Raw genomic sequence first — 26,227 nt, 5'->3', positions numbered from 1 at the left:
CTTCCATTAGATCCTGGTACTAGGTTCATTGAAAGTCCTGCAGATGCGTAGGTGATATTGTTCTCTTCATTTCCGCGTTACAAGTATAGCGAGCCCGACACGAAACCATCATTCATATGTTATATTATAATTATATCGCGTTTTTTTTTCATCTTTATTATTTCCGTACTTATTCGTCGTCATTCGTTTACTTCCCTTTACATCCACGTTCACTGCCCTTGTGTCTTCGAGTTTCGACAGTTTTTGAGACTGAATTTTGCTTCCCCTTGTTCGCGTTTTCCAATATAATACATATTCAACTCAAGCGTTCCAAATGCCAATATTTGTGGCTCCTATCTCCGATGCTACAGAGAAAGAGAGCCTACTTTCGAGTGCCGTTCGTATCGAAATCTCGTCTGCGTTATGTATCTGCCCACTACATATAATAATATTTCCTATTTAACTATACTTTCTAGTTCACCTTCATTATTTTTTTTATTCACCCGTGCCAAAGGTGACCGATCACTGTTTTCGTTTTCCCCTTTTTATAGCTTGCATTCCATCTCTCGCGCCTCTCATCACCATCAACGTTCGCCGAGCATTGATCGTACACAGTTAGCATCCGTATGCTGTGGCTGCGGCGACTATTCATTTATTGCATTTCATCTGTCCCCTGCCTTTTGCTCTGTTCGATACTATCGATCTTGGACAAGGAAATGGATTTCCATCTCGTCTAAAGCGTGTTGCATTCGCTCGTACCAACTGCTGCTGTTGATAGCTTTCCACACATATGCTATGCTCACATTCTTACTGCATTTTTGTTTTCTTTTGTACTTTGCATTCCCAATGGCCATAGCAAACAGTGAGTAGAGCGTTTTGTTTTTGTGTTGCGGCCACAATGTTTCATATGTCTGCGGCGTAGAGTGATACTCAATGTAAAATGCCAGTGTCTCCAAGGTTCATCTGTTCTTGCAGTAGTATGTATTAGTAGTAGTGGTAGCATTAAACGTACTGTTAGGGTTTATATAGATTCTTACAAAAGCTAGCCTATTCCGATCGATCGTACGTTAATAGAAGACAAGTAGATGTTCCGATCTCGTTTAAAGAAGTATTTAGAGCAACCCCCTAGCCTCCAGTCGTCTCTCAACGCCGCCAACACTAATGCACTCAACGTATTACCTGCCACTACACTAGCTTGATGCACTGACTACATACTAACACGCGGAAAAGTGATAAATTTGGCCTTGAGGACTTCGCATTCAACGGGGAACAAGGAATAATGAAGCCCATGCAAGAGAGCGCCACTACTCACTTAACCATCTTGTCTACCATTCATTAGCTGTCTTCCGCCCATTCGTTGAACCGGGAAACGGATTCATTCAAGCAAGCGCATACATCTAATATGCAATCATACAGGCATCCTTGCACACACGCATCTCCATTACACACCTATTGCTCATCATAACGGATACCACCCAATTCGGACTCCTAACGATCATTAGATCTTGCTGAAACTGCGCACTTAAACCGTTGTATAATGCTACTGATATTCCATTCGCACCAAGAGCTGACGCTTCTGGTGCATTAACCTTATTATTATAATTATTGATTCGCTTGGCTTTGAACTATACGCCAGCCCGATTCTTCAGTATTTTTGTTTAGGCGTTGTCGATAAAATTAGCATCGGATTAATGGTTAATAAATACAGAGTACTGTTGATTATATGAATGTACAGAGAACATGTTGAAGGTGAGTGGATGTTGTAATTTGTGAGATTGTTTTTTTTTTCGTTCCTACTTTTGGATCGAAGGAACAGATGATCAGCAACACCGGTATTCCACAAAAAACAGTTCGATAAAGCTACACACGCTTTGCGGGGGGAGGGCTTTCGTACACTATTCGTCAGATATTCACAACTGTTCGCGTTCTTTTGCTCGCAGACACTCAAAGCACACGGCTGGTGGACGATTTGCAAGTTAATAATAAATAATATCCATAAACAACAGAAGTGAAATAAACAAGTATGCCTTCATTTCTTGCAGCTAGGTACAGATAACGAGATAATTTTGTGTCCCTTTTTTTTTCGCTTCGCCTTTCAGACTCTGGTTGCACATCAACAAAACATAGTAAACAAAAAATTTAACATTAATAAACAGCACTTCCCATCCTGGCTGCACTTCCATTTCGCTACAGTACACACTCTGTTGCTGCCTGTGGCAAGGTTGTAAGCGGAGCGCTTTCGGAGCTAATGCCCTGTTTTTTTTCTCTCTAATCTAGGAATAGCATTGTCCCCAAAACGAGTTCTATTACGAGCGACCAGTCAGCATATAGCAGAAGATGGCCATAACCGGCACAATGCAGGCCACTATCTGGAGCGCAAACCACTGCCGCGATTGGCTCATGTCGTGTGTCAATTGCTGCAATTTCTGATTTAGCCGAACATTTTCCTCACTCAGATGGGAGTACTTTTCCTTGAAGGCAATCAGTTCCTCCTCACGCTGCACATCCGGATGATTAATCATGGCCAGCTCGTAATCGATTGAGGTTGTTCCGGATAGGATGGCCCCATTACCGGTGGCATCGTCCATTGTACACGGCAGTAGGTGTGAACTTGCACCATTGTTGCTACTCTCACAGGGCGGTTCCACCACGCTCACGACGTTTGGTGCAAATGGATTGCTAAACGCATCCAACCCAGGCGCCGTGTACATCGTGGCCATTTCGATCGTTTCCGTCTTCTCGTCGTCGTCTTCCTCCAAATCGTCCAGATTGGAGCAGATGGAAGCATCGCCACCATCGCTCGTATCGGACGCGTTCGGATCGCTGCCGGACGTTGCTACTGCTAGAGGTAGAACTGGTACTGGCATACTCGCTACTGGAGGCACATCTGGAAGTGCATCGGTTTGCGTTTCCACGTCTACCATCGGTACCGTGGGAATAAGAACCGGCGAGGGCATTTCCGCCACTGGAGCATTTTCCGTCACAACCAGCAACGTTGTCGGCATCATCATTAGCTCCTGCTGTGTTTGAGTTTCTCCCTCGTCCTTTGCCGTCGTTTCCGTTTCCGGTGTTGACGATGCTTTTTCCGTTTTTCGTTTTTCCTTTGCCGTCTCGCTCGTCTCCTCCGTCAGTAGTTCCTGCTCTTCCTTTACAACAACCGGTACGTTTTCGACGGACGTGTGGTTAATGGAGGCCGCTGCTGCTGCTGCTGCTGCTGCCGCAGCCATTGCACTGATCTTTTCGTTTTCGATGTTTTTCTGCTTCAGCAGCTCAACCTCCATGCGTTCCATCTCCAACTGACAGTGATCGTTTAGCGTGCGCAACTCCTCTATCTCGTTTCGTAGCGTCGAAAGACTTTCGGTGAGGCTATCACAAAGCTGTTGCTTTTGCTCCAGTTCATCCTGCTTCGGTCGGTTTTCAAGTTCCGCCTTAAATGCCAGCAGCTGTGTAAGATAATAGGCGAATAAAATTTCTATGTAGCATAACTAGCCACTAGGGGAAATTGAAAAAGCAAAAACTCACCTCCGTCTCCAGCTCATCATACTTGGCTTTCTGAATAATCTGTTCCGATTGCTTCTGTGCCATCGTACGCTCTACTTGCCGCAACAGCGCCGTACAGTCGTTCTTGATCGATCGAATATTGCGCTTTAGGACGTTCTGGTTAATTTCATCGGTACCCTGAGCGCCGTACGGAGGAACCACCGCCGAAGCCATCGTTGCGTTGTCTCCTTCTAGCTCCTGCGGTTCCTGATCAACACCTACGCGTATTTGTGCCACCTGACCCGTCTGCGTTGCATCTTCACTACCATCACCGCTACCGTTGCGGTTAATGGCCGTAGTGGTACTGTTCACATCGTTCTGATTGCCGTCGCATTCTACCTGCAGCGTTGGTGGTCCATTTTCGTCTCCCTGCGCAACACTTGCATCACCAACGAGATCATCCGTTTTGGGCCTACCGGTCGGTATCGTTGCCACATTTGCCGTACCCGTCAATACAATTGGTTCCGTTGCATCGTTATCTAGATCGTCCGTTTCTGCAAAATGGAAAAGTGGAACAAATATGTTAGATACCGTGGATCGCTCCAACAGTTCCTGTTTATCGGTCCTGTACTAAATCATTGAGTAAATAAATAAATTTTTATACCATTTTCCGACTTCAGATCTGCTCCGAACAGCAGGGTGAAATTTTTCTCAAACGTATTGATGCGTCGCTGAAGTTTCGTCAGTCCTTCCGTGTAATCACTACTGGTAATCTCGTGTTCCTGTTGCACAAAACAATACAAAACCAAGCAATTAGAATTGTCCCTAAAATACGCCGCAATGCTTCCCGTGTGCGTTACTTACAGTATCATTACAAATGGCCTTAATTATGTCTTCAGATCCTTCCAGTTTCTTTATATCGGAGTTCTTTAGCCAGTTCGACATGGCCGAGCTGTGTATCTGATGCTGTTGATGCTGCTGTTGCTGTTCGTCGTCTGACGATCCAATCTGCAAAGTCAAACACAGCCATCGTTAAATTAGCTGAATATGAATATTAACTCCAAAAAGAACACTTACCGCGTAAACATCAACGAAATGATCTAACTTGTGCGTGAGGCTGGTAATTTCGGACTCTTTCGCCTTGAGTTGCTCCTCGCTGGAAGCTACCTTTTCATCATACTGACTTTTCAGCGTATCCATACAGATGGTCATTTCCTGTTGTAAAATGGTTTTCATTTAAAAAGCCCTAATTGTTTCACTCCCTTCTACAAGCTTACCTGCACTTGTTGCTTTGTTTTGTTCAGCTGCTCGCTTAACAAGGAACACTCGTCCTCACTGGTACGGAGCAACTTCTCGAGCGATATTTGCTTGTGCACAGCTTGGTGCCGCTCCTGGTGTAGTTTGAACATAGCCTCTTTGGCCGCATTCTGGTACTCCTCCTTTTCGTCCACCAGTTTTATAAGTTCCTCGCGCAACTTGTCCTCCGTGATGTTCTTCTGGCAGTACTGGAGCTTTTTTTCAAGCATGTCAATTCGGCTCAGCAATCGATCCTCGTCGATCATCGCCTGCCAGCCAGTTATGAAATTTTTTCTAGAAACAGAACAGAGCGAAAATAAAACAAACCCCGGGTACAGAGCTTTCTTGCCAAACGTTTGACCATCTCGCATGCAACTCACTTCGTTAACTCAACCATCTTCTGTAGGCTAACCAACTTTGTTTCGAGTATCTGCTCACGCTGGTTTGCCTCCTGGATGTACTGATTTAATCTGTACAGATCGACCGGCGGTATAATGGCGCTTTGACCCCCGATTCCAACCTTCTGGCTCGCCTTCGTTTCCCGTCCGTCCGGTAGGAAGAGCTTGAGTGTGGCCGTAATGCAACCGTGCGTTTCACGCCGCGTATTCTCCATAACGTCCACGCCAAACTGCACGATGTCGCCCGAGCTGATCTCGTACGGTTCCGATTCGGAGCACGTTTGGCTGAGGCGAAAATTGTTAATGAACGTGCCATTGCTGCTGCCCGTATCCTACAACGAACGATTTAAATGTCAATTAATTTTGCCAAAGCAATTCGCCATCGGTGTATCACCCGTTACCTTGATAAAGAAACGACCGTCCTTGTACCACAGCACGGCATGGTTCCGGGACAGCACCTTACAGTCGAAGATTGCATTGTTTTCTGATACTCGAATCCTCGCAACCGACCGTCCTACCTTAGCTTGGGCTCCCGGCTCAAGGTAAAGTGTTCGATTCTAAAGCGAAACAAAATGGTAAAATTAGTATTATCATGTCAATTTCTAAATCTGGTGCATTACTACTTACATTGAAGGGATGCGAATTTGGCCGGCAGATGAGCAGTGCCCGGGCAACCTGCGGCTGTCCATTGTTGTTTATGCTGTTTATGTTATTGTTATTGTTCAGTGTCCCGCAGGAGCCGCTCACGCTGATGCTGTTATTGTTTATGAGCGTGTTATTATTGTTGATGGTGGTATTTGTGTTGTTATTAAAGTTGCCGAGTTGCTGCTGCTGCTGTTGTTGCTGCTGTTGTTGTTGCTGTTGTTGCTGCACCTGCTGTTGTTGTTGTTGTTGCTGCTGCTGCTGTTGTTGTTGCACCTGTGCTGCAACGTCTCGATTCAGTGTCGTAGTGGTCGTCGTCACGTTGTTAACCAAAGGAGTTTGCATTCTTACTCCTGGCGCTTTCAGGAATGGTAAATACTCATCTCTGTTATTTATAAAAACCATGACCTGTGTGCAGAAGAAAGAAAGCGGAAAGCAAAGAACGCTACATTAACAAACGATCGTAATAAGCCGCCCCTTTCATCGCTTTCCGCCGTTCTGGCGGTGTAGATGTGTTTGGCAATAAAGCGGATAAATTGTAACATAAATTAAGAACAACGAACAGGTTTGCCAAGGTTGCTATACACACCCTCGGCCGCATCCATTCGGTAACTCATCCCTCTACTCTTTCTCGAGTGGGTTCATCAACATTTAAAACACGTTTTACATTGGATGTCTTGCAAACGCGATTTCTCTACTAATCTCACTTCTATGCGTACCTTTGAAGAGGTAGCGAATATAGGCTAAGCCAACGTGGCTAAAACACGAAGGTAGTACCTACATTTCCGCCATGGAAGAAACTCGATGGAACTTGCCCTTAACCCAGTGAGCGTTTGAGTCATAACGACGCTAATGCGCAACGGGATCATTAAAACGGCACCGAAACTCATTACGGAAAGTGAGTTGCATACATTAAGTAGTGAACGTGTAGGTAACTGGGGTCTGAAGGTAAGTTTTCTCTGGTCAAACACCAATTATAAAGCTAAGAATATTAACCAAAACATGATTATATGTATGTAGAGTTTCACAACTTGCAGTTCCAAAACAGGAAACTCTAGAACATGAAATTTGAACACAATGTCGTGTGCTACATGGTTGCATTGGCTAGGTAATATAGGTAGCTGCAAGACAGGTGCACGCACCGATGCATTCACACACGTAAGAACTTCCCTAAACTAACGGATCATGCAGGTTCCAACTCGGTAGCTACACCACGTGTCTTCTCTATCGGTTGCCTGGGCGAAGAATTAACACATGGAAACTCTAGCTCCGAATGTGCTCGTGGAATACGATATGAAGCGTACCAATGACCCCACCTCAACTTTCGGACCAAAGTTCTGAATTACAAGCAGGAAGGGGTTGGTAGAATTCTCAGAATTTCTTGGAACGACCGTCTACATAAGAACCAATCCGTTTCGTCGGTAAGACCAACATGGCACACAACTGCAGCTCTAACTTTAAACGCGTGTACACACCCTTCCGCCGTAAAGAAGCTTTAAGTTGATCGCATTTTGATTAGTATGTTCCATGTGCTGTCCAGAAATAGAGATACACCTTCTGGATGAAAGCGGTAAAGACTATTGAAGAGATCTGCGTGCGGTAGATTATCCCAAAAACAGAGCCTAAATGTTTCCGCATGGATATGCTTCACCACTTTACCGATGCCGCACCGCTCAATGAAGCCGAGACAACAGGGTCTTATGCTTGAAGATACACAGTCAACGACGGTTCCGTTTTGAATTTTTTTACGGACTTACGGGGTGTGGATAATAATAATATAAGCATCTCGATTCAACGACAACCTCTTGCTGTGTGTGTGGCACCCTTCTTTCGATGTCATCTCTTCTTCAAGTTATCATTGTCTTTCAGACCACCTCGTTCGGTTATGTTCCGCTTGAGAGCACTACCCGCTATCGAACGCGGCAGAACAGAGCAGAGGACATGAAATATCACGAAACAAAAAGTAGCTTAAAGTTAATAAACGGTAACAGCCCATACTTGGTAAAGGCGAGGTCTGGAGACGAAAAAGCAATGTTTTTTTGTTACGTTATCGACGGAACCATAACCAAGTTCATTCGCCACGGCGGGAACCGGTGATCAACCGGATAATGATGGCTGCTACAGCGCTATGGCGTTGAAGTTGTTGCCCGGTAGAGTTCCAACATACAAAAAGTACAATGTTCCAATTTTGCCAAAGACAATCAAAACTCTGTAATCACAAACAATACGCTAATAATTAGCGATGTACCGTTTTAGAGCGCGAAAACTGATTAATTTGAGTAGTACGCATCATCATCTTGGGGGCGCTGCTGCTTATCAGAGATACCTACCAAACTTTGACCACATTAATTAGCGTGTTATGGCACACCCTTATTAAACGCTTTTTTCCTCACTGCTGCCGATGATTGTTTTGCAAAACAGTGTAGCTTAAACTTAGTGTCTATATCACTGGCAATTTGTAAAAAAAGTTATGAAATAATTCATGATATAACGTTTGGCGCATTAACGACCTAATGCTCACCAAATTCTGAATTCCCAGACAATGAGGTTAGGCAGCAAGAAACATATCAATAATAAAATAAGCACAGATGTACCCACATTCTGCATACTGCAGTGTCATAATTTAATGGTGGTTCAGCAAATGAAAAGCGAGAAAAAATACCACCGTTGGCTTCGACTTGGGTTTGGGGTAAAGGAAGGTTAACGTACGCGTTCGTACGTTCGCTTGGTCCTACCACCGCAGCAAAACTTCTTGAACCGTGTCGACAGTCAGCTGGTAATGTGTTGAAAACGAGCATTAGTATAACAAAGTCACATGAAGCAGAAGGAGAAATCTATGCTAACAAAAAGGCAGGGGAAAAAGAAACGTTATGGAAAAACAAGGTTTTCAATGCGTATACGCGGGTTCTTGCCTTTTGGAGAACGGTAATGGTTTGGTTTCAGGGGTTTTTTTCATCGGTCGATCATCGATCCTTGTAGTCGGAAGCAGTAACTTAAATCAATAACGTCTTTGCACGCTAAGTAATGCGTTTTGTTATTGGCTTATCAGCTGGAATCGAAGCTGGGAAGGATCTTTGCCGTGAGTGTTGGAAATGAGCGCCTGAGTGGTATGCAAACAGAATACACAACCAATTCAACAAAGATGGCGTACCGATAGAAAAGGATAAAGAAGCTGTAATTCGATACGCTGGGCACAGTGTCAGGTGTCAAATTGGACGAAATTGACGTTTTCCAAATTTAATGCGTCACATCAATATTGCACACTGCTCCATAAATGAAGTGATTACGAATTATTTAAGTACGTTTAATTCATGTACATTATGGCATTATGGCCGGAATGAGGAAATGGATGCAAAATGCCAGGGTGCTAATGGTGCTGATGCTGGCTACTGTCTGCCGTTGGCAGTGAGAGACCCCTGCGTGACATGCAACGACTGTGTCAGGTGCCAAGAGTTCGCTTGCGCTCAGTTTGCTATTATTAGCCATAATACACACGATGCGCGATGCGAAAGCCGTAATCGTAAAAATTTTTGATTGATAAATCCGCACCACACCCGAGGTTTCTTTTGGTTGGGTTTATATGCAAAGCGGGGCAGGGTGATAGGGTGATGAGGTGGGGTCTACCAATAGACGACATCGTACAACAACTCGGTTACCCGGTTATGGAAGTACGGGCCATGGATGCTCGTTTGGAAACGGATGGCAGGACCTGAGAAATGACTGACGGACGGACTGGATGTATATATGGCCATGAACAGCTGAGTGGCGGTTTCGTCGTGCGTTGGAATGCCTTTACAAGTGCGGTTTGTTGGCTAATGTGGTTCGCGATATGATGATGTTTTTTTACACAGCACTTTCGTGTCGAGTGTAAAACCCCCGGAGACCTCAGTCGGTTTGTGTGTGTTCAATACCGCACGAGGGGAGGGATTGTTACTTGATTGCGTTCAAATCGAACGAACCCTTTAGCGCGTCAAAAACGATGCATAATTTTAATATCCGGGCGGCATGGAGGATATTGGTGATATATTTTTGGAAAATATCGACCATTAAACCAAATGACAGATGGGGCGCGAAATGGTACCAGAGAAGGATGTGAAGAATTAAGGATTATTATTAGGTCGGCTTTTATAAATTTATTAAATAACTTCATGGTTGCTCTTTCTAAAACGTTGCACTCAAAAAAAAAGCTGCTAGACCAAGAGAACATACATTAATTAATAAAATTAATTTAAGTTTAACAAGGGCAGAAAGTTTGTGATGTCTTCAGTAATTAGGCACGATATGCTATTTCCAACAAACAAAACCTATCATCAGCAGATTTCTACTACCTACACGAACATACAATGTTAGTTGTGACAGGCAGGAGACATCGTCGAAGTTCCCATACAAACGTAGCTCGTGACTCAACCGTCCAGAAGTCGATAATAACTACACAAAGACGATACGGTCGATACATCTCCTCGCTGCTAAAAAACGACCATTTAAGCCTTCGCCTTCTATTATCTCGTACGTTCTGCCACTTGCGCATTTAATTATATGGAGATGAGCTGAAAGTACAGCGCGTCAGACGGAAACGTTTTGAGCAATGTGGTTTTGTATTTTTTTTTGTTTTGCAATCCGACCAAACGCACAACGTCAGTTGCATCGCGAGTTTTGTGTTACAGCAAAACGTAACACACAGCAACTTCACGCGCATTCCACCGGTGAACACGAAACCGACTTACTTCCCCCATTCAGATGTGTTGATACGTGTGATGCCGCGTCCACTGTGTAGTGATGGGAATTCCGGAGTGGATTCACGAATTTACTCCGATTCCGACGTATAAAAACTGGAGTATACTCCGAAGTAATTACTTTGGATTAATTTGGATTTAACTCCGGAGTTACTCCGGAGTTACTAAGAAGTTTACTCCGGGGTTATTACTCCGGAGTTACTCCGGAGTAATCTACGTTATTAACTACAGATTCAACTCCGGAGTGCACTGCGGAATCAATTTGAATTTGAGTTGAATCTGGAGTAGTTACTCCGGAGTAAACTTCAGATTAACTCCAGATTAATTACTCCGGGTTTGCTCCGGAGTAACTCTGAAGTTTACTCCGGAGTTACTCCGGAATGTCTCGGAGTAGGATTACTCCGACTCCGGGAAAATTGAAGATTTACCCATCACTACTACTGTGCCGCCAGGTGCCGATCGTGTACATGGGAATGTGTACCACGATGGAGTGCAGCAATTGCCGCGATGCAACTTGTGCTTGTGGACGCGGGGCACGATATGTTGCGACCGTCATCAACTATCGCGTGAACGCTGTTTTCTGTCTTGGTATAGAATTTTTGCTGATCTTTGCCTAATTTCATTTTCACAATTGATCCAAACTCGACCACGAAATTGAATTTCAAAGGAACTATGGGAAGGGTTGAAGAAACCAATTTCGAAACGATGTATGCGCGTTTACCCAGCGTCTGGTGAGGCAAAATAATAATTACATCAACAAAAAGTGAGGGGGAGTTGTGTTTCTCTTCTCGCTCCACGATCAGTGGAGGTTGGAAAACAAGAATGTTTAGATCAATTTATGCAAATTGAACGATTGCAACACACTCACACACAAACACAGTGAACTTGTGGGCCAATTACACCCAATTGCGCGCGCTATACAAGCTCCTGTACATCTCGAAGCTAACAAAAACCCCATACCCGCGAACATAAGACTGCAACTGCAACGCCTTGCACTTTGTGATTCATGCTACGTGCGCGTTGCTTTTCTTGGGCCACGATCGAATCCATTCGAGTGCGACACAAACCAGATCGTACCCTTTCTGTAACGCATTGTAGAGCAGGAAGTACACGGCTGTAGCGCCGTTCTACGTTCTGGCTAGTTGATTATCCACCCATTCGCCTTCAGAGTGCCCCCCCTCAAAGCACAAGGAAGCCTAACAAAATGTGAACCAACACTTTTCTTGCCGGCTGCTTAGAGGTTTGTGGATAAAAATCCGAAACGAAATGGATTCTGATTCCCCACGCTATACCGCGTAATCAACCACCAAAACCAAAGTAGCTTGATGATGATGATGATGCTGCTGCTCTGCTAAATCCATTTAAACGGTTTTCTAAATAAAGTTAGTCATTCTACCGTTCCCTTCAACCGGAAAAGCGTACATGCAGTGGGGAAAGAGGCAAGCCGCACGCGCATTAAAACGACTTGATTTACTAACGATCATTACATTCTAGCGATCGCGAGTCGTGCGCGAGTCTGAGAACAACACTACACGATGATCATCTTGACTAGATGTGTGTAGTTTTTTTTTCTGTGCTTCGCTGTATTCCATCTCAACTACGCACTAATGAATCGAGCAAATACCAGACACAGCTGGGCTTTGATTCATGCGAGTTTGCTTCGCTTAAAGGCTTGTTGATTTCATATTTATTGACGAAAAAGTCTACAGACATGGCGTCACCGCAAAAAGTCGCAGCAACGCAGCTGTGCTGGAACAGGTTAAGGTGAGGGTGGTGTTGTACGGAGGGATTACACATTAGCAAATGACGTGTTGAAATCAATAAAGCACCGTCAGCAGGTTGCTTGGGAAGTAAGAACAAAAGCAAAATATTGTTTTTCACACCGTCACATAATCAGGCATGAAATCGTTGAAATGTTCCAAATAGAAGACAAACGGTTCTTTTTTAGAAAAAACTGTATATATCACCATCGACAAATACATGAAACATTTGAAAGTTGAGAAAAAAAAGAAATAAATCCAAATAAACCTTGGTGGGACCATTACTAAGTTTTCTACATTGAGCTGAGTAATAATTTCTGAAATAAAAAAATGAAAAAAATTGAAACATTTCACATTCAAATGAGATATTTATGCCAATTAACCTACTCAAACCCCAAACCCCTACAAAAAGATCATTTTTAATTGAGATAAAGCATAAATTATGTTTTATCTCAAAACAAAATGCGTTTTGGTTTGAACACGATTTTTTCTTTCTTTTTTACGAAACACAGTACCACTTCACAATTTGTCATTTCCAAGTTCCATCATTAGATAGGTAGAAGGACGGCAAAAAACAACCGCCAATGAAGGAATTGACCCTGCCCCGAACCGGAGGGATGAAATTTGAAAAACAAAGTGTCATCGAAACGGGAATACTCGAAGCCAAACAAAAGCAACGACACACTTATATCTGTCCACGGTGAGGTTGATGGTCACTTTCACTCCAATTTCCACCTGCCACACAGTGCACGATCTTTACATCCCCTTGCAGCCCCCGGGGTGGCATTTGGGGAATTGTGGGGGACCGTTGGTCGGTCAATGGCCCGATAATGAAGCATCCATCCAGATAATAATGCAACGAGAAACCCCACTACCAACCCCCACTTGGAGCCGCTGAAACAATCTTCTGTTGGTAGGGTCTTCGGTGGGGAGCCTAATTTAATCCACAATTAACATTGTTCGCATCGGTGGTGTGTTGTTGTGTGTTTTCCTTCCGATGACCATCAGAGGTTCGATTGGCTTCCTTTTTGGCGTTTTTTTTTTCGGTAGCTAAAGTAACGCTAGATCCCATTTCATTAGACTCTTTCCCCACGGCACACATACACAGAGAAATACCCAGGCGAATGGTCGATGTATCAATTTCCGCTACGTTTTCATCAGGAAAATTGGGAAAAACCACGAAAAACAACAAACTATCCATTCAGAAATGACATCATCTGTTCCGTTGAAAGTAATTATACATGGTACGGTTGTTTTAGATCTCGTTGTTTGCAAGTGGTAGTTATATGAAAACTAAACATTAGCGGAATTTAATTGAAGAATGAAAAAAAAAAATTTAACTGTCTTTCAATTCTTGCTCATTTTCATTGGTTTGGGAACAAATTCCAGTATCGATCGCATTATTACTCCATGATCATAAGGAGCTTTTTTCTCTTGGACATTATTCCCTTTTAAGCCCACCAAAAAAAATAACACCCGGAAAAGAAAGCGTTTTCTGTCGATACCAAAAATCAACCACTATCGGAGCGTTAGCAACATAAAAAAATACCCTAAATGCAACACGTCGGTTTGGTTTCGGTGTGTTTCTTTCGCTTTTTTTTGTATTTGAGTGAAAATTCGGTAATGGAGGAGGATAATTTTAGGCATCGCCGAGACACGGTGGTCCTTCGTTCATCCATCGTTTCTCACACATACCTTTGTGGAAAGCAGGGAGGCAGCTGCGGGGTTGGGAGGGGAGCTGATACAGCGAGGGAAAACTGAAAGGCAAAAGCGCGGGGAAAATGAACCTGGCGCTGACGCTAGCAGAAAGCTGGCCTAGAGACGTGTAGTGGCCGGCCGTTGCTGCGCGATAAATTTAGAATCCGATTTGCCTTCCTGTTGCCACAATTGTGGCCACGTGTGTGTACGTGTTTCAGTCTGTGCACTCATGCCACTGTACATGCTTTACTACAGTTTTTGGTGAGTTTTGACGATGTTTTTTCATTCTCTTTCTATTTCACCCATTTAATGCTACACGCTTTCCTCACGCTTTGCTTCCTAAAAAAGAAACTCTTTTGTGTTTTTTGCCTCGTCTTTTACGTATTTGTTTCCTTATCTTCTTTTAATTTTTTTTGTAACAATTTCCATTTCTATTTGTACGCTTTTCCACCCAGGAGACACATTCTCTGAAACACATGTTCTTTTTATCTCTGTGCTGATAACACACCAATTATCATTATACAGCATTAAAAGTACAAATGTTCTGCACGCGAAAGAGCACGTGCAAGGGTGGCTGCAGTAGTAGCATGCGCTACCGGAATCATCATTTTACAATGCAATCCCAGATAAGAATATGAAGTTGCGATGAAGCGCCTTGGATCGTGTGTTGCCTTGCTCTTGAACGATCTTGTGACTGTGCTCTTAGGAATGGCGCTTGAAACACTCAGCCAAGTGTGTGGCCTGATGGCGGCAGCATCTGTAATCAGTTCGATCAGTGGTCGGCACACGTTTCACGAAAGAAGCCCAATAATAGAAATAAAAATATTGAAGTAATGGAATAGACACTCAAAACGAATTTTCAAGATGTGTACTTGATACAATAAATCCATAATAAAAATGTGCTTTGTTCAATCTAATAAATCTTTCCAAAATCTGCATCCAGGAATTTCTCTGGAAAAACTTTAGATTTTCCTGGAATTCTGGACATGAGATGTTGAAACCTCTTAGCCCTGTTACATGTTATCAGTAATTGCTACGATGTCGATTTAGGAATGGAACAACGACTTTTCAACATCAACTCCTCAAACACAAGTGACTTCATTGCCACTTGTGTTCTGTACTTTCATCTTATAGAAGTCAGCTCCAGTGAGTTATATTTGACTGGTGTGAAAATCTAAACAAATAAATATTGCAAAATAAAGGCAAACGAAAGCAAAGTAAAGTAAAATAAAAACCACAAATCCAACAAATCGGAAAACAAAACGTGACATTAATAGAAGTGTAAGCAATACATAAAAGAGCATAAACAAAAACACACTGCACAGCGTCCCGCAAGTCTTGATGGGTGCTTTTTATTTGTTGTTTTGTCTGTGTTTTTCAAACTCTGCCGGTAAGTTATTGCTTTATGGTATAATGTTTTACAATAAGCAATCATTCCACCACTAATAACAGGTGTTTTCGGTTTCAAATTAATCACTTCAAATTCCTGCTTGGTTTGAAAGCCCCATAACGAGAGGAAGCTGAACAATAAATCACGCTCGCGCATGGGAGTTAAAAGCCGTCTTGTCGGGGTTTGGAGCCAATTTTGTTGAACATTATGCACGTGAAATAAGCCCACAGGTTCAGACGCCGGTGTGAGGTGGGAAACGCATCTGGATCATCGCTTACCGCTTTGATAATGATAATGTTTCCGTGGAGCGTAATTGTGCACCCGAAATCTTTGCAGCATCTCGCGCCACACCTTCGGTTTCTTTCGCTCATGATGTGCGCGCCCCCAATTAAATGATCCATTAGCGGAAAAATTCACTAATTTGACGGCGAATTCCCAAACGTCGCCATCTACAAAACACGCGAATTGCAGATTTATTTCCGGAGAAAGTAAACTAAGCGCTAAGCTGCAGCAAACGTTCTTCTCGGCTGGAGTTGTTACTTAACAACAGGGTTGTATCATGCAATCGTAAACAGTTTTGCACATAATTTCCAACCTTAACCACCCCCCTTCGTTATGGTATGGTAGCTAAAGTAACATTTATTACCACCTGAACCATTCCATTCCAAGGTTTATCCCATTCATAGCTCAATTAAATCCACTTATATATTAAATTCCAAATGACACACGGCGGCTGCATTAGCTTAGGTGGATGGTGAGCAAACTGAACATTTGAAAAGCGACATTGGCAGTGGGCTATTTCGCAAAGCTACGCTCCAGTAAGCTGCCTGACAGTACGTTAATTTCGAGATAGATGGTACAAAATAAAACCCCGCTATCAATTAGCTGCAAGCTGTTAAATTCAACACCTGGTACTGTTGTTTCACTGTACACCGGTGTTTTAGTAGATTATCGCACGTCTAATTAGTTTGCCCAGGGGCAGTGGGTTAATTTTGCAATCCCAGAAATTAGCCGAACTTGCTTCCCAATGCACAGCAACACGTTCGTCAAACAAGCATGAAAAGTAAGCCAACACTGTTTTGAATGTTTTGAGTGAGATTTCAAAGACTCATTGGTGCGGATGCTAAGGACTCAATATTCATAAAGGGGAGTACAAGAGGGTATGAAGAGACTAGCCCATTTTTTTGTCGAAAAGTCCTACAGAGTTGCTTAGGATTACTTTGACACTCAAAAACCATTGTAAGACCAGAATAACATACAAGAAGCCTATCGAAAGCCTCACGATTTTCAAAGTCATCCAACCGAAAACCTTGAAGTCTACAAGATATTCAAAAATCTTCCAAATAGTTAATAAACAACAATTAATTATGTAAAGAATATCATTTCCTTGGGTCCAAGAGCACAAAGAGACAACTTACATGTCTGTAAGTATATAATCTCCTTAGATTCTAATGATGATAATGCGATCAACTATTATTATTTCATCATAACATCGAGATCTCTTTGACTGATCGTTTCGAACAAAATTCCATCATACGGATGCAATCATAATACAGAAACACACCAACGCAAACAAGAAACTGGGACAGAAAAATGCAATCTAAACAAACATCAGCACGTAGATAGACAAATTAAAACCCCTCACCAGACAAGTTCATCACTTCCGGATGGCATTGCGCCAGAAACTCTCTTCCAGCTTCTGTTCATGTGTTCGCCCTCACTCTCATCTACTCGTCACATCAATCAACCACATTTATTTATTCCGACAAACCAAAAAAAGGAAAAGAAAACGCCAACACGGAACCACTCAACACCGGACGCCCTCCGGAACGAAAACAGCTGCAGCAAATTCTTCATCATTCGACACAACGCGAAGGAATGTACCACCGGGAGGAATTTTTGAGGCTTTCTGTGCGTTTGGTCTATTCGCACGAATGCATCAATCTCGCATAAATTTAGTCAAATGTTAGGAAGAATATCAAGCGACTTCATATCGTTTCGCCATTGAGTTGTTCTTTTATTTCTAAGGCATTGCTCAACATACGAAAGAGTCGTGCATGCGTGAATGCGTACGAGTTTCACTGGATTAGTTTTCCACCGGTTGGAAAAGAGTGAAAATTGCAACATGACCTGTTGATTCAGTGCCCCTGCATACGGACAAGGTATGCGCATATGAAAGTGTCACTAATACCCGGACGTCACTCGACATCAGTTTGGTGAGTTTGACGACGGGAAATTGAATTTTCTCATTTACCACATTTACGTTTTCGCGGACACCAGGTTTGGAGACAGCCCGAGCTGATTGACAAGCTATATCGTAACAACTATTGGCAAACTAATTTTCATGGAAAATTGAATTTTTAAATAAAGCAAAAACTGTGTCCGGAAAATTAAGTTTAAACAGTATGTCCTGAGCATGATGAAACAAAAAGGTAAAATAATCTACTTACAGCATTAACAACATTTCCAAAAAGGCATACGCGTATTCATTTTAAACCCTAACAAGCTTTTGCTTTCCACATCAAGACGTTCCATGTGACCACGGTAGATTGAATAAAATATGTATCCCCACCCGGAGCATCCCAATTCTGCTGCAAATGGAGAATTAACTTGACACTGGCAAAGTTCCACCAAAGAAACGGTACACACGAAAAGACACCAACCGGACGGGATTAAATGAGTTTTGCAGACGTAGCCCTTGCCGTTCAGCTGAGTGGACGAAATGTGGTGACCCAGTGTGTGTGGTGTTTTTATGCTAACCCTGAGCGTACGTGCCCGGAAAGTTAACCTAATATCCCTGTCCGAAATACGAAACACATAAAGGCGGGAAGAACCGGATGGACTTGCATCGCGCTTGTGCGCTGTGCCAATCCTTCCTGCAGACTAATGTTACAGCTGACAGGAAGGAACAGTGTTGGATGTTCATCATCCAAAATTCTCGTAACACATTCGGCTATGCTTTAACGATATGTTCGCCCCAAACCACGTATTACCAAAAAGACCAGAAGATGAGTACTTCAAAACCGACCAGTAGCTGTTGATACAATTCGTGCCATGAATTCTTACAAATATCTGCAAACAACAGCAGCAAACCACATGTGCTACATGTTCTAAGTTGGAACTTTTTGATTCTTATCAATCGAAAGCATTATCAAGGAACACGTCATTACGCTCTAAAAAAAACAAACATCTCTCTATTGAAATGATTCGAACGATTAGTCATCGTTTCATCCTGTTCTAAGAGAAGACAACAAAAAAATCTCTTCGGAGTTAAAGTAGTGAAGGCGCATGAGTTGGACACTTTAAACTCCCGAGGTCAATTAGCTCAATTGCATGTGTGAGTCGCTTCATTCGATTCATGGTGACCTTATGGCTCTTTTCTTCGCGACGATCAATTGACGGTTTGAACATAATAATCTTGTGCTGTGGAGCATGTGAATCTCTCTTGACATATTTGAACGAGTACAAGCATTGAAGGTTCGTCATTGGCCACGTAGATGCATTTGCAATGCATGTTTAGGGTATAAAAATGAGGATATCTTTCCCTTTAAAAACGATTAAACATTCAAGAACCTATTGCCCACATAATCTTTCAACCATTAAAATTATTAAACTTTTTTTAGAGGTGATCCTTACTCGAAATTACCTTGAGAATTCGAGTATCTTAAATTTCTGCATCTCTCAAATAAGGCTGCAACATCTTTTATGCTATAGAGTTGAAGAGTTTAGGCCGTAACGTAGTTCTCAGGATTCCAGATTATCTTGAAAATTTGCGTTTCTAAATTTCCCGCATGTGTCAAATAAGATTGCAATTTCTTTTATGCTATAAAGTTATAGAGTAATATAAATTGTTTCACTTCCTCGCCAAACTAGCTGTAACTCTTTGTTTACACAAAAGATATATGACAAGTATTGACAGCACCCACGTTGGTCTTGACACAAGATGTCAAATATGTCAAAATTTGAGAGTATTGAAATTTTGATTTAAAACTTATGTGTCTTAAAAAATGTCTTTTACCCTAAATCATAGACTGATTGATTTAATCCATTTACCACATTCGCACGGAGGGGATTCAACAGCTTTGATTGAAATGAAAAACAAAATCAAAAACACACAACCTTAAAGTTCTAGGTCAAACTGGAATGTGCAAAACAGAAAAACACGCTAAAACTTGCTTCTCCTGCTTTGCTCGTCGGCTTCCGTACCTAATTTGATTTAAAACCATAAACCATAACGGATGGAAACTAGTTCTTTCTAACGGTCACGACCTTGCCCACGAGGAGGGAGACCATCACAAGAGCCTGCGCTCGTTAGGTTTCGTTCGCACCGCGGGAATTAGAGATTTAAAGTCGTCGTCATGCAAAAATACCAAACACTACATTATTAGTATCTCGCACCATTTTCGTTCCGGTACGGTAGTAAAGCGACATGATATCACACGCGAAAGTTACATTTACCCCGTCGCCAGAATGTAAAAGTAAAGATAAAATGAATTAATTCAAACATTTATAACGACTCGAAAACTGAACGAATGTATAATAACAAGCTCCATTTAAGAAATCAACAGACATCAAATTCCAAAACACACACACACACACATTCCATCGACCGGAAAAGGCCCATGGAATGTGTTGGAGAAGGTGACAAAAAGAGAAGCGAATTAAATAGGCAAAAAGAAAAGTCTCTGACAGTGGAAAAAAACTCCATCAGGATGGAAAGTGCACAAAATCCAAGTGTGTGAGTGGCTTGGAATGTTTCTCCAAATTTTCTTCTGTACGCTTTCCACCCGTAACACGAAATCATCCGATCTGGTTCGATTTCCACAAGCATTTGGTCGTTTTAGCGTGCTGTGTTTCAAATTTGACGCGTTTTATGGATATTTAATGTAACAATTCATCAAAAACAGCAATCACCGCTCACTAATAATGTGAAACTAGTCGATAGTTTTCCACTTTTTGGGGAAATGGGAGGTGAGTTTTTGCACACAAAGATTGAAACACTTTAGGTCGGCATTTCGCGAGCTGTAGCAAATGAAGCCGAAAGGTGACCAACGCAATAAATAAGTATGAACAGAGGGAATAAACAAACAGACATTGTGACATGTGTGATAATTGGAGCAAGAAATATTGATTTAATTAACAACTTTATAAGACATCCGACTATTGCGACATACAGGGTTGGATGCTGTATCCTCCATACTAGAGATGAGAATACTCAGTCTTTTCAGAGAGTTGAAAAAGAGCGAAAGAGTGGTTATACGGATTTGAAACTGTTACTCAGTCTTTTGAGAGTCATGAAAATATTACTCTAAACTAATCCTTTAGACCAGGGGCCTCCAAACTTTTTATATGGCGGGCTGCTTTGAGTGGAGGGCCACACTCGGGATCTCTCGTTGGGGCGTAATTTGAAGACCCCTACTTTAGAGGATGGTTGGGGGGGGGGGGGGGGGTGAAGATACCCTGGAGTTAAATCCGGATGAATCCGAAGTAGTTTCTTCTGAGTACGTTCCGTTTCGGAGTCGGAGCGGATTCATATATCCACTCCGGAGTTCCCACGACTAATCTCAACTCCATACCCTGATTTCTGATGTTGCATCGATCAGACTCAAATCATCGATCGACTTCAAGGTGAGTAGAATTTGTAGCGACTCCATGTCTAAAATCTTCAATAGTTTATGCTTCTAATAAATAAATAAACGGACTTGGTATTAATCACAACAACTTTGTAAAACCCTTTACTCAATGATACTTCCTGTACGACCATTATCATCGTTTGTCGCAGTCTTCCCTATTACATAAACACCTCCTCCAACCGGGAAGAAGAGGAAACTTTGGGGGGACGTCTTAAATACCCGCTCTTCCCATAGCAAGTAATGCTCGTTTTAGAGATCAAAATTAGTCTACGGCACCTGAACTCTTCAACGTAAGAAGGGAGAGAGAAAAAATAAGACCAACGCGTACTAAGCAACGAGACCCGGCACCAAACATCATGGCCTTGCGCAAATTTTTGACTCACGAAAAATAAACCACGGAATCTGTTCGTTCCGTTGGGGTGTTGGGAAGCGGCCATGGGATTGAAGCTTAAGGTATGAGGGGGGCCATAGCCGTCCTTGCCGGTACATTGGTTTACTGCTGCAAAACAGGGAACGCTTGCGGTTTGACTTCCCCTTATAGACTAACCAAAACTTTTCTCAACCATTTTCATCATCGCGCGTACAAGCGCGTGCGAGATTGTTTATAGAGGGGTTGTGCTATTTTAGCGCATAATTGAAGGCAGCGCACAAAACATGGATCGCAAAATAATAAATGTTTCAGCCGATCAAATCGGAGGAAAATTTGCCAAGTGGAAATTTTTTTAATTTCCTCAAAGCCCGATTCAAACATATCTCTTTCTAGTGGTAGGTTTCATATTGAAACAACAAAAAAAAAGGGAAAAAATAAATAGGAATACGATCCTAAACCAGAATCTTTAATTAAAAATTTATTAACATGTTCAGTGTGAGTTTAAATCTCTTCTGAACTAAGAATCCACCTCGTAGAAGTTGACTAATAAATTATGAAATTTTCAAAAAAGAAATGGTTGAAATAAAAAAGTCTATTAAATTTGTTGTTTAAACATTATTTTAAAATGCATATTTATAAATAGATATGATAGAGAAACAAAACTATCAAACCATATAAAAATTCAACTTATTAAAAGGATTAATGGAATCCATCTTCAAAAAGCCACATCTTTCAATCTAAGATAAGAAAAAATAAATAAATAAAGCAAGAGACTGTGCAAGTCAATGCCCAGCTGCAATTCTTCAACCGTTTGTCGATCGTACGAGATAAGGGACTGCAACACCCAACACACAACAAACTGCACCATTCAAGAGAAACCCTCCATTGGAACTGCAATGGACAAGCATTCAACAACAACAAAAAAAACTTCAAAAAAGTGTCTGACCCATAAGACAAATTGCTACATTAATCGATCCTTCATTGGCCGGTTTTTTTTTCACCCAAATTTGCTTTGCTTAAACCACTTCGAATAATCAATTGCACACTGATAAGACCCCCTACAGCGAGGTGAAATGCACAGTGTGTACATGTGTTAGCCCTGTTGCTGCAAGAAAAAAAACGCACGAAAAACACAAACACGATGTTCGATGTAAACAGGCGGAGGAATTGGATTTTGGTTTGATGAATTATTTTCATTCATAAATCAGTTGTCATACAGGAGGGAAAGGAAAAATGTGATACAGCTTGTTGATTGTGTAACGAGTGGTTTTGTTAATTGATTTCTTTTTTTTCGTTCCACAACAATTAAAAGATAGAAAATGTTTGATTACAGTGCCTGCGTTTTACAGCCGAAGCAAATATTTGCCACTTTTTTTTGTTTGACCCACTTGCAAATTGACCTACTTTAGGGCAAGACGAATGACATTATCGTACCGCAAATAAGATGATCAATCGATTCGCTTGGTAGGTATGGCAAACATAGCGACACATCGGGTGCAAACAAAATTTTAAATAATGTTTTATGAACTACTAAAGAGCAGTACTACGTGCAGAAAGAGCAAATACGAAACAAGCATTACACGGATAATGTTCGACAAACAATGTTGTATAACAAAAACAAACAAATCATTTTGTATGCGCACGTTTTGTTTATCGAACATTTTGCTGTGATTAGCTTAATGATATAATAATTTCTATGAATAATATTTAATGTTCATCGAACATTTGTGACATTTGTGCGAATCGCAAAATTACGCAATGTTCACAATTACCTGAACTGATCACTGCGTAGAGCCGTTATGCTGATTCGGTGGGTGATGGGATAAAATTGAAACTTTTTGTTCGAAGATTCACAAACAAAACAGTAGACAATCCTGTGGAAGATGGTCGTGTGCGGCACGTTGTTTAATGATCCCTCTGGCAGATCATTCGCGTCAACTCGTTGCTCACACGTTGGCGTGTATTCAAATCTTCCGATGAGGGAAAATATAACAACTTGTCGTTGTCATTAATTTGCAACACTTTTCGTTATCATTTGTCGTACAACACTTAGGCGCACACCTTCGCACACACATTCACATTTGTTATTGCTATTGCTTATACTTTACTCGATCGATTGAATTTTTGTATCACTTTTCCACCACTAGCGCACAAACACACACGCACACAACACGCCGGGCAAAAGGAAGGAAATTTTCGATGTCGATTCTTTTTTTTTGCACCACAGCGTAACCAAGGCAACTGGGTTATGTTCCGCTGGTTCCACTTTGATTTTCGTTTAAAATCTCTTTCCGAACTTCACAACGTCACACTGATGATGGTTATGGCACGACTGGCCTTTTAGAAGCACAAAAAAAACTCACTGTATTTATATGAAGGGGTTTGGAATCCTTAACAAAAGGTGATAATTAAAATGTGATTAATTCGACAATTTTAGCAGAAATATTAAAAACATGAAGAGAATCCAGTGGCATGAGAAATCATTCATGAACCAACATGAAACTTTGGAACGTTTTGAGACGTTTGACAGTTTTGCTATCACCAACACCAAGCAATCGATTAAATCTTAAGCAAGGGGTTTCTCCTGTTCTTTTTATAGTTGCATTTCCAATACAAAACAAAACTTTCTTATCGAACAAATATGTCCAATGTCCATATCATTTCATTTCAAAAGCATACCTTAAGGATAAATTGTCAATAAAAAAGCCATCAAGCACGTGAGAAAATTCAACAAAACATTGTCCCTTTTAACCATTCATTGAACTAAATTTTCTTACGATGGAGAAAATAATTAACGTAATTATCAATATGTAATATAAACCATATTATGTAACCATATGTGGAACAACATATCTTGGCAGCATTTTGACGTTAAAAACGAGATTAAATGACACAAAAGGTTTAGAATTAGACTTGAAGTATTGGAATTGGAGTCATTATTTACAATTTTTTCTAATAAAACCACTAAACAGGTATTATTCACAAAAGACATACAAATTAACCGGATCGTTTAAACTTTTTTAAATTGGCCAAAAGACAATTCTTTCCAAATTTATCTTAAAATTTGATCTTACATATATTACGACGAACAAAGTAGCATTTTTTTTTCTTAATCACTTTTAAAGTAAAAATTAATCAATAATACAATAAAAAGTGGTCAATTTTGCTCTTTTCTGACAATTTCTTCAAATAAAGAATTAAAAATTTTGGATACTGAAGATTAAGCAAGGTAGCTGCTTATTTGCCAAGCCTACTGTGCAGAACTGCAAGAGACGGATGCGTTCGAATGCATTCGCGTAGGGACGAATAATAATACCAATGCAAGATTGTGTGTTTTATGTGCGGTCTCGGCCAACCCCCGTTTCTGCTTAACCATCCTTTCGTTTGCTCCATCTACACCTGTCCAGTGTTTCCTTTTTCCGGTTACGATGACACTAAAGCACACACACACACACTACTCACACACATACAAACGCGTGAACGGGCACCTACACATACACTTTACGGGTTTTTGGTAGTGGCAGAAGAAAAAAAACATTCCTCTTGGCGGAGAAGACCTCGCCCCTCCTTAGCCTCTAACACTGCAGCTCCCATTTAGCAGGGATGGGATGGGAACAAATGAGTATGTGTGCGCAAGTGTGTGGCTCCACTATCGTAAGAACCGTTCATTACATACCGACCACTTCCTGCATTAATGCTCCTTACGATTGGAGACTTTTTTCTGCCTCGTCTGGTGGCGAAAGTGGGAGCAGATTTTTCACGCACAAAAATATTTTAAATACACACACACACTCACATTACGAACACATACGTACGGCCGCCCGCAGAAGAAAAGGAGTGAAGGGATACCTTTTGTGCAAAACCAGTGTCGAAGTTCTGCCCCGGAACGTGTTCGAGCTCTACTTTTTCTGAACAACCAAGAAAGAAAAACTCTTGGTTTGCTTATTCCCAACTGGGTTGCTTCGATGGACTGGCAAGTAGGAAGTTTTGTTCTCACACATCGCCTTCCTTTCTTGGCGAATATATACCTAACTATAATTTTGTTTTTGTTCACACTTTTACCCAAACGTGAGGAAATCCGGTTTTCCTATTACGAACCATTCGATGTATTTCGCGAGTTTATTCACACGGAGCTCCGAATCGACCAGTGAACCTACGTTTTCCAAAAATGCGAACAGTCGCGAGTGATTTCAGTGGAAAACAACAGAAAGCAGTTTTCTTCTTCGCCGTCTCAAGGAACTGTGGGCGGTGGTACGTCCAAATGTATTAACGTGCAGTGCAATCAAAATTCGTTCAACGAATTATTTCAAGAAGAAAAGATACTGTACAATGCCAAATTGATCCAATGTTTCTATTTCTGATACCAATCACAGCGCAATAAACTTTTAAAACCACAAATCTGCTCACAAATTGATGAAAGTACAGTACGATACCCCAGGTTCTAAACGTAACTGACATGTCGAAAAACTTTTTAGAACAAAGGATTATGTTCTAAAATATAATATTAGTACCGTTTCAGAAATGCGAACCAAATTAATAAAATTTTAAAGAACATATTCATATTAAATGAGCGTGTAAACTCTTTAGGGCCGGGTCTATGAAAATGTTGCGGCAACATTTGTTCCCAAATCGTATGGACGAAATGTCTAATTCTTGCTGCGGGAACAGTTTTGTGGCAAAAGAAACAAATCGATGTGTTTCAGGTTCGAATGTTGCCGCAACAAATCCAAATACATTGGTATTGCGTTGGCTTACCTCAATACTGTATTTGCAAGCTGAAGATCCTTCTTCGAGCGACCAAAATCACCTATAGTGAATAATGCACTTCCCATTTCGATAAATTTCTTT

General features: G+C 41.5%; 1 protein-coding gene across 9 annotated transcripts; it reads right to left on the bottom strand.

The window, feature by feature from the left end:
- Positions 1 to 115: 115 nt before the first annotated feature.
- On the bottom strand, positions 116 to 25,643 carry LOC125767391 (sarcolemmal membrane-associated protein). 9 transcript variants are annotated; one of them, XM_049433920.1, is made up of 11 exons: positions 25,537 to 25,643; positions 23,152 to 23,769; positions 5,781 to 6,203; positions 5,555 to 5,710; positions 5,136 to 5,485; positions 4,737 to 5,049; positions 4,537 to 4,674; positions 4,324 to 4,467; positions 4,124 to 4,241; positions 3,502 to 4,013; positions 116 to 3,422 (listed from the first exon to the last, which is right to left on the bottom strand). In XM_049433920.1, the coding sequence occupies exons 3-11, from the start codon at positions 6,198 to 6,200 to the stop codon at positions 2,286 to 2,288; spliced, it is 3,288 nt and encodes a 1,095-aa protein (XP_049289877.1). In that variant the 5' UTR covers positions 6,201 to 6,203; positions 23,152 to 23,769; positions 25,537 to 25,643; the 3' UTR covers positions 116 to 2,285. The 9 variants fall into 9 exon arrangements, with proteins under 9 accessions (XP_049289877.1, XP_049289873.1, XP_049289876.1 ...); XM_049433916.1 differs by having other exon boundaries at positions 25,229 to 25,615; XM_049433919.1 differs by having other exon boundaries at positions 25,408 to 25,615.
- Between the last annotated feature and the right edge of the window lie 584 nt (positions 25,644 to 26,227).

The sequence above is a fragment of the Anopheles funestus genome, chromosome 3RL (genome assembly GCF_943734845.2).
Source record: "Anopheles funestus chromosome 3RL, idAnoFuneDA-416_04, whole genome shotgun sequence".
In the NCBI taxonomy this organism is placed as follows: Eukaryota; Metazoa; Arthropoda; class Insecta; order Diptera; family Culicidae; genus Anopheles; species Anopheles funestus.
Note: the sequence above shows the minus strand (reverse complement) of the source record. Positions and strands in the feature narration are given on the sequence as shown.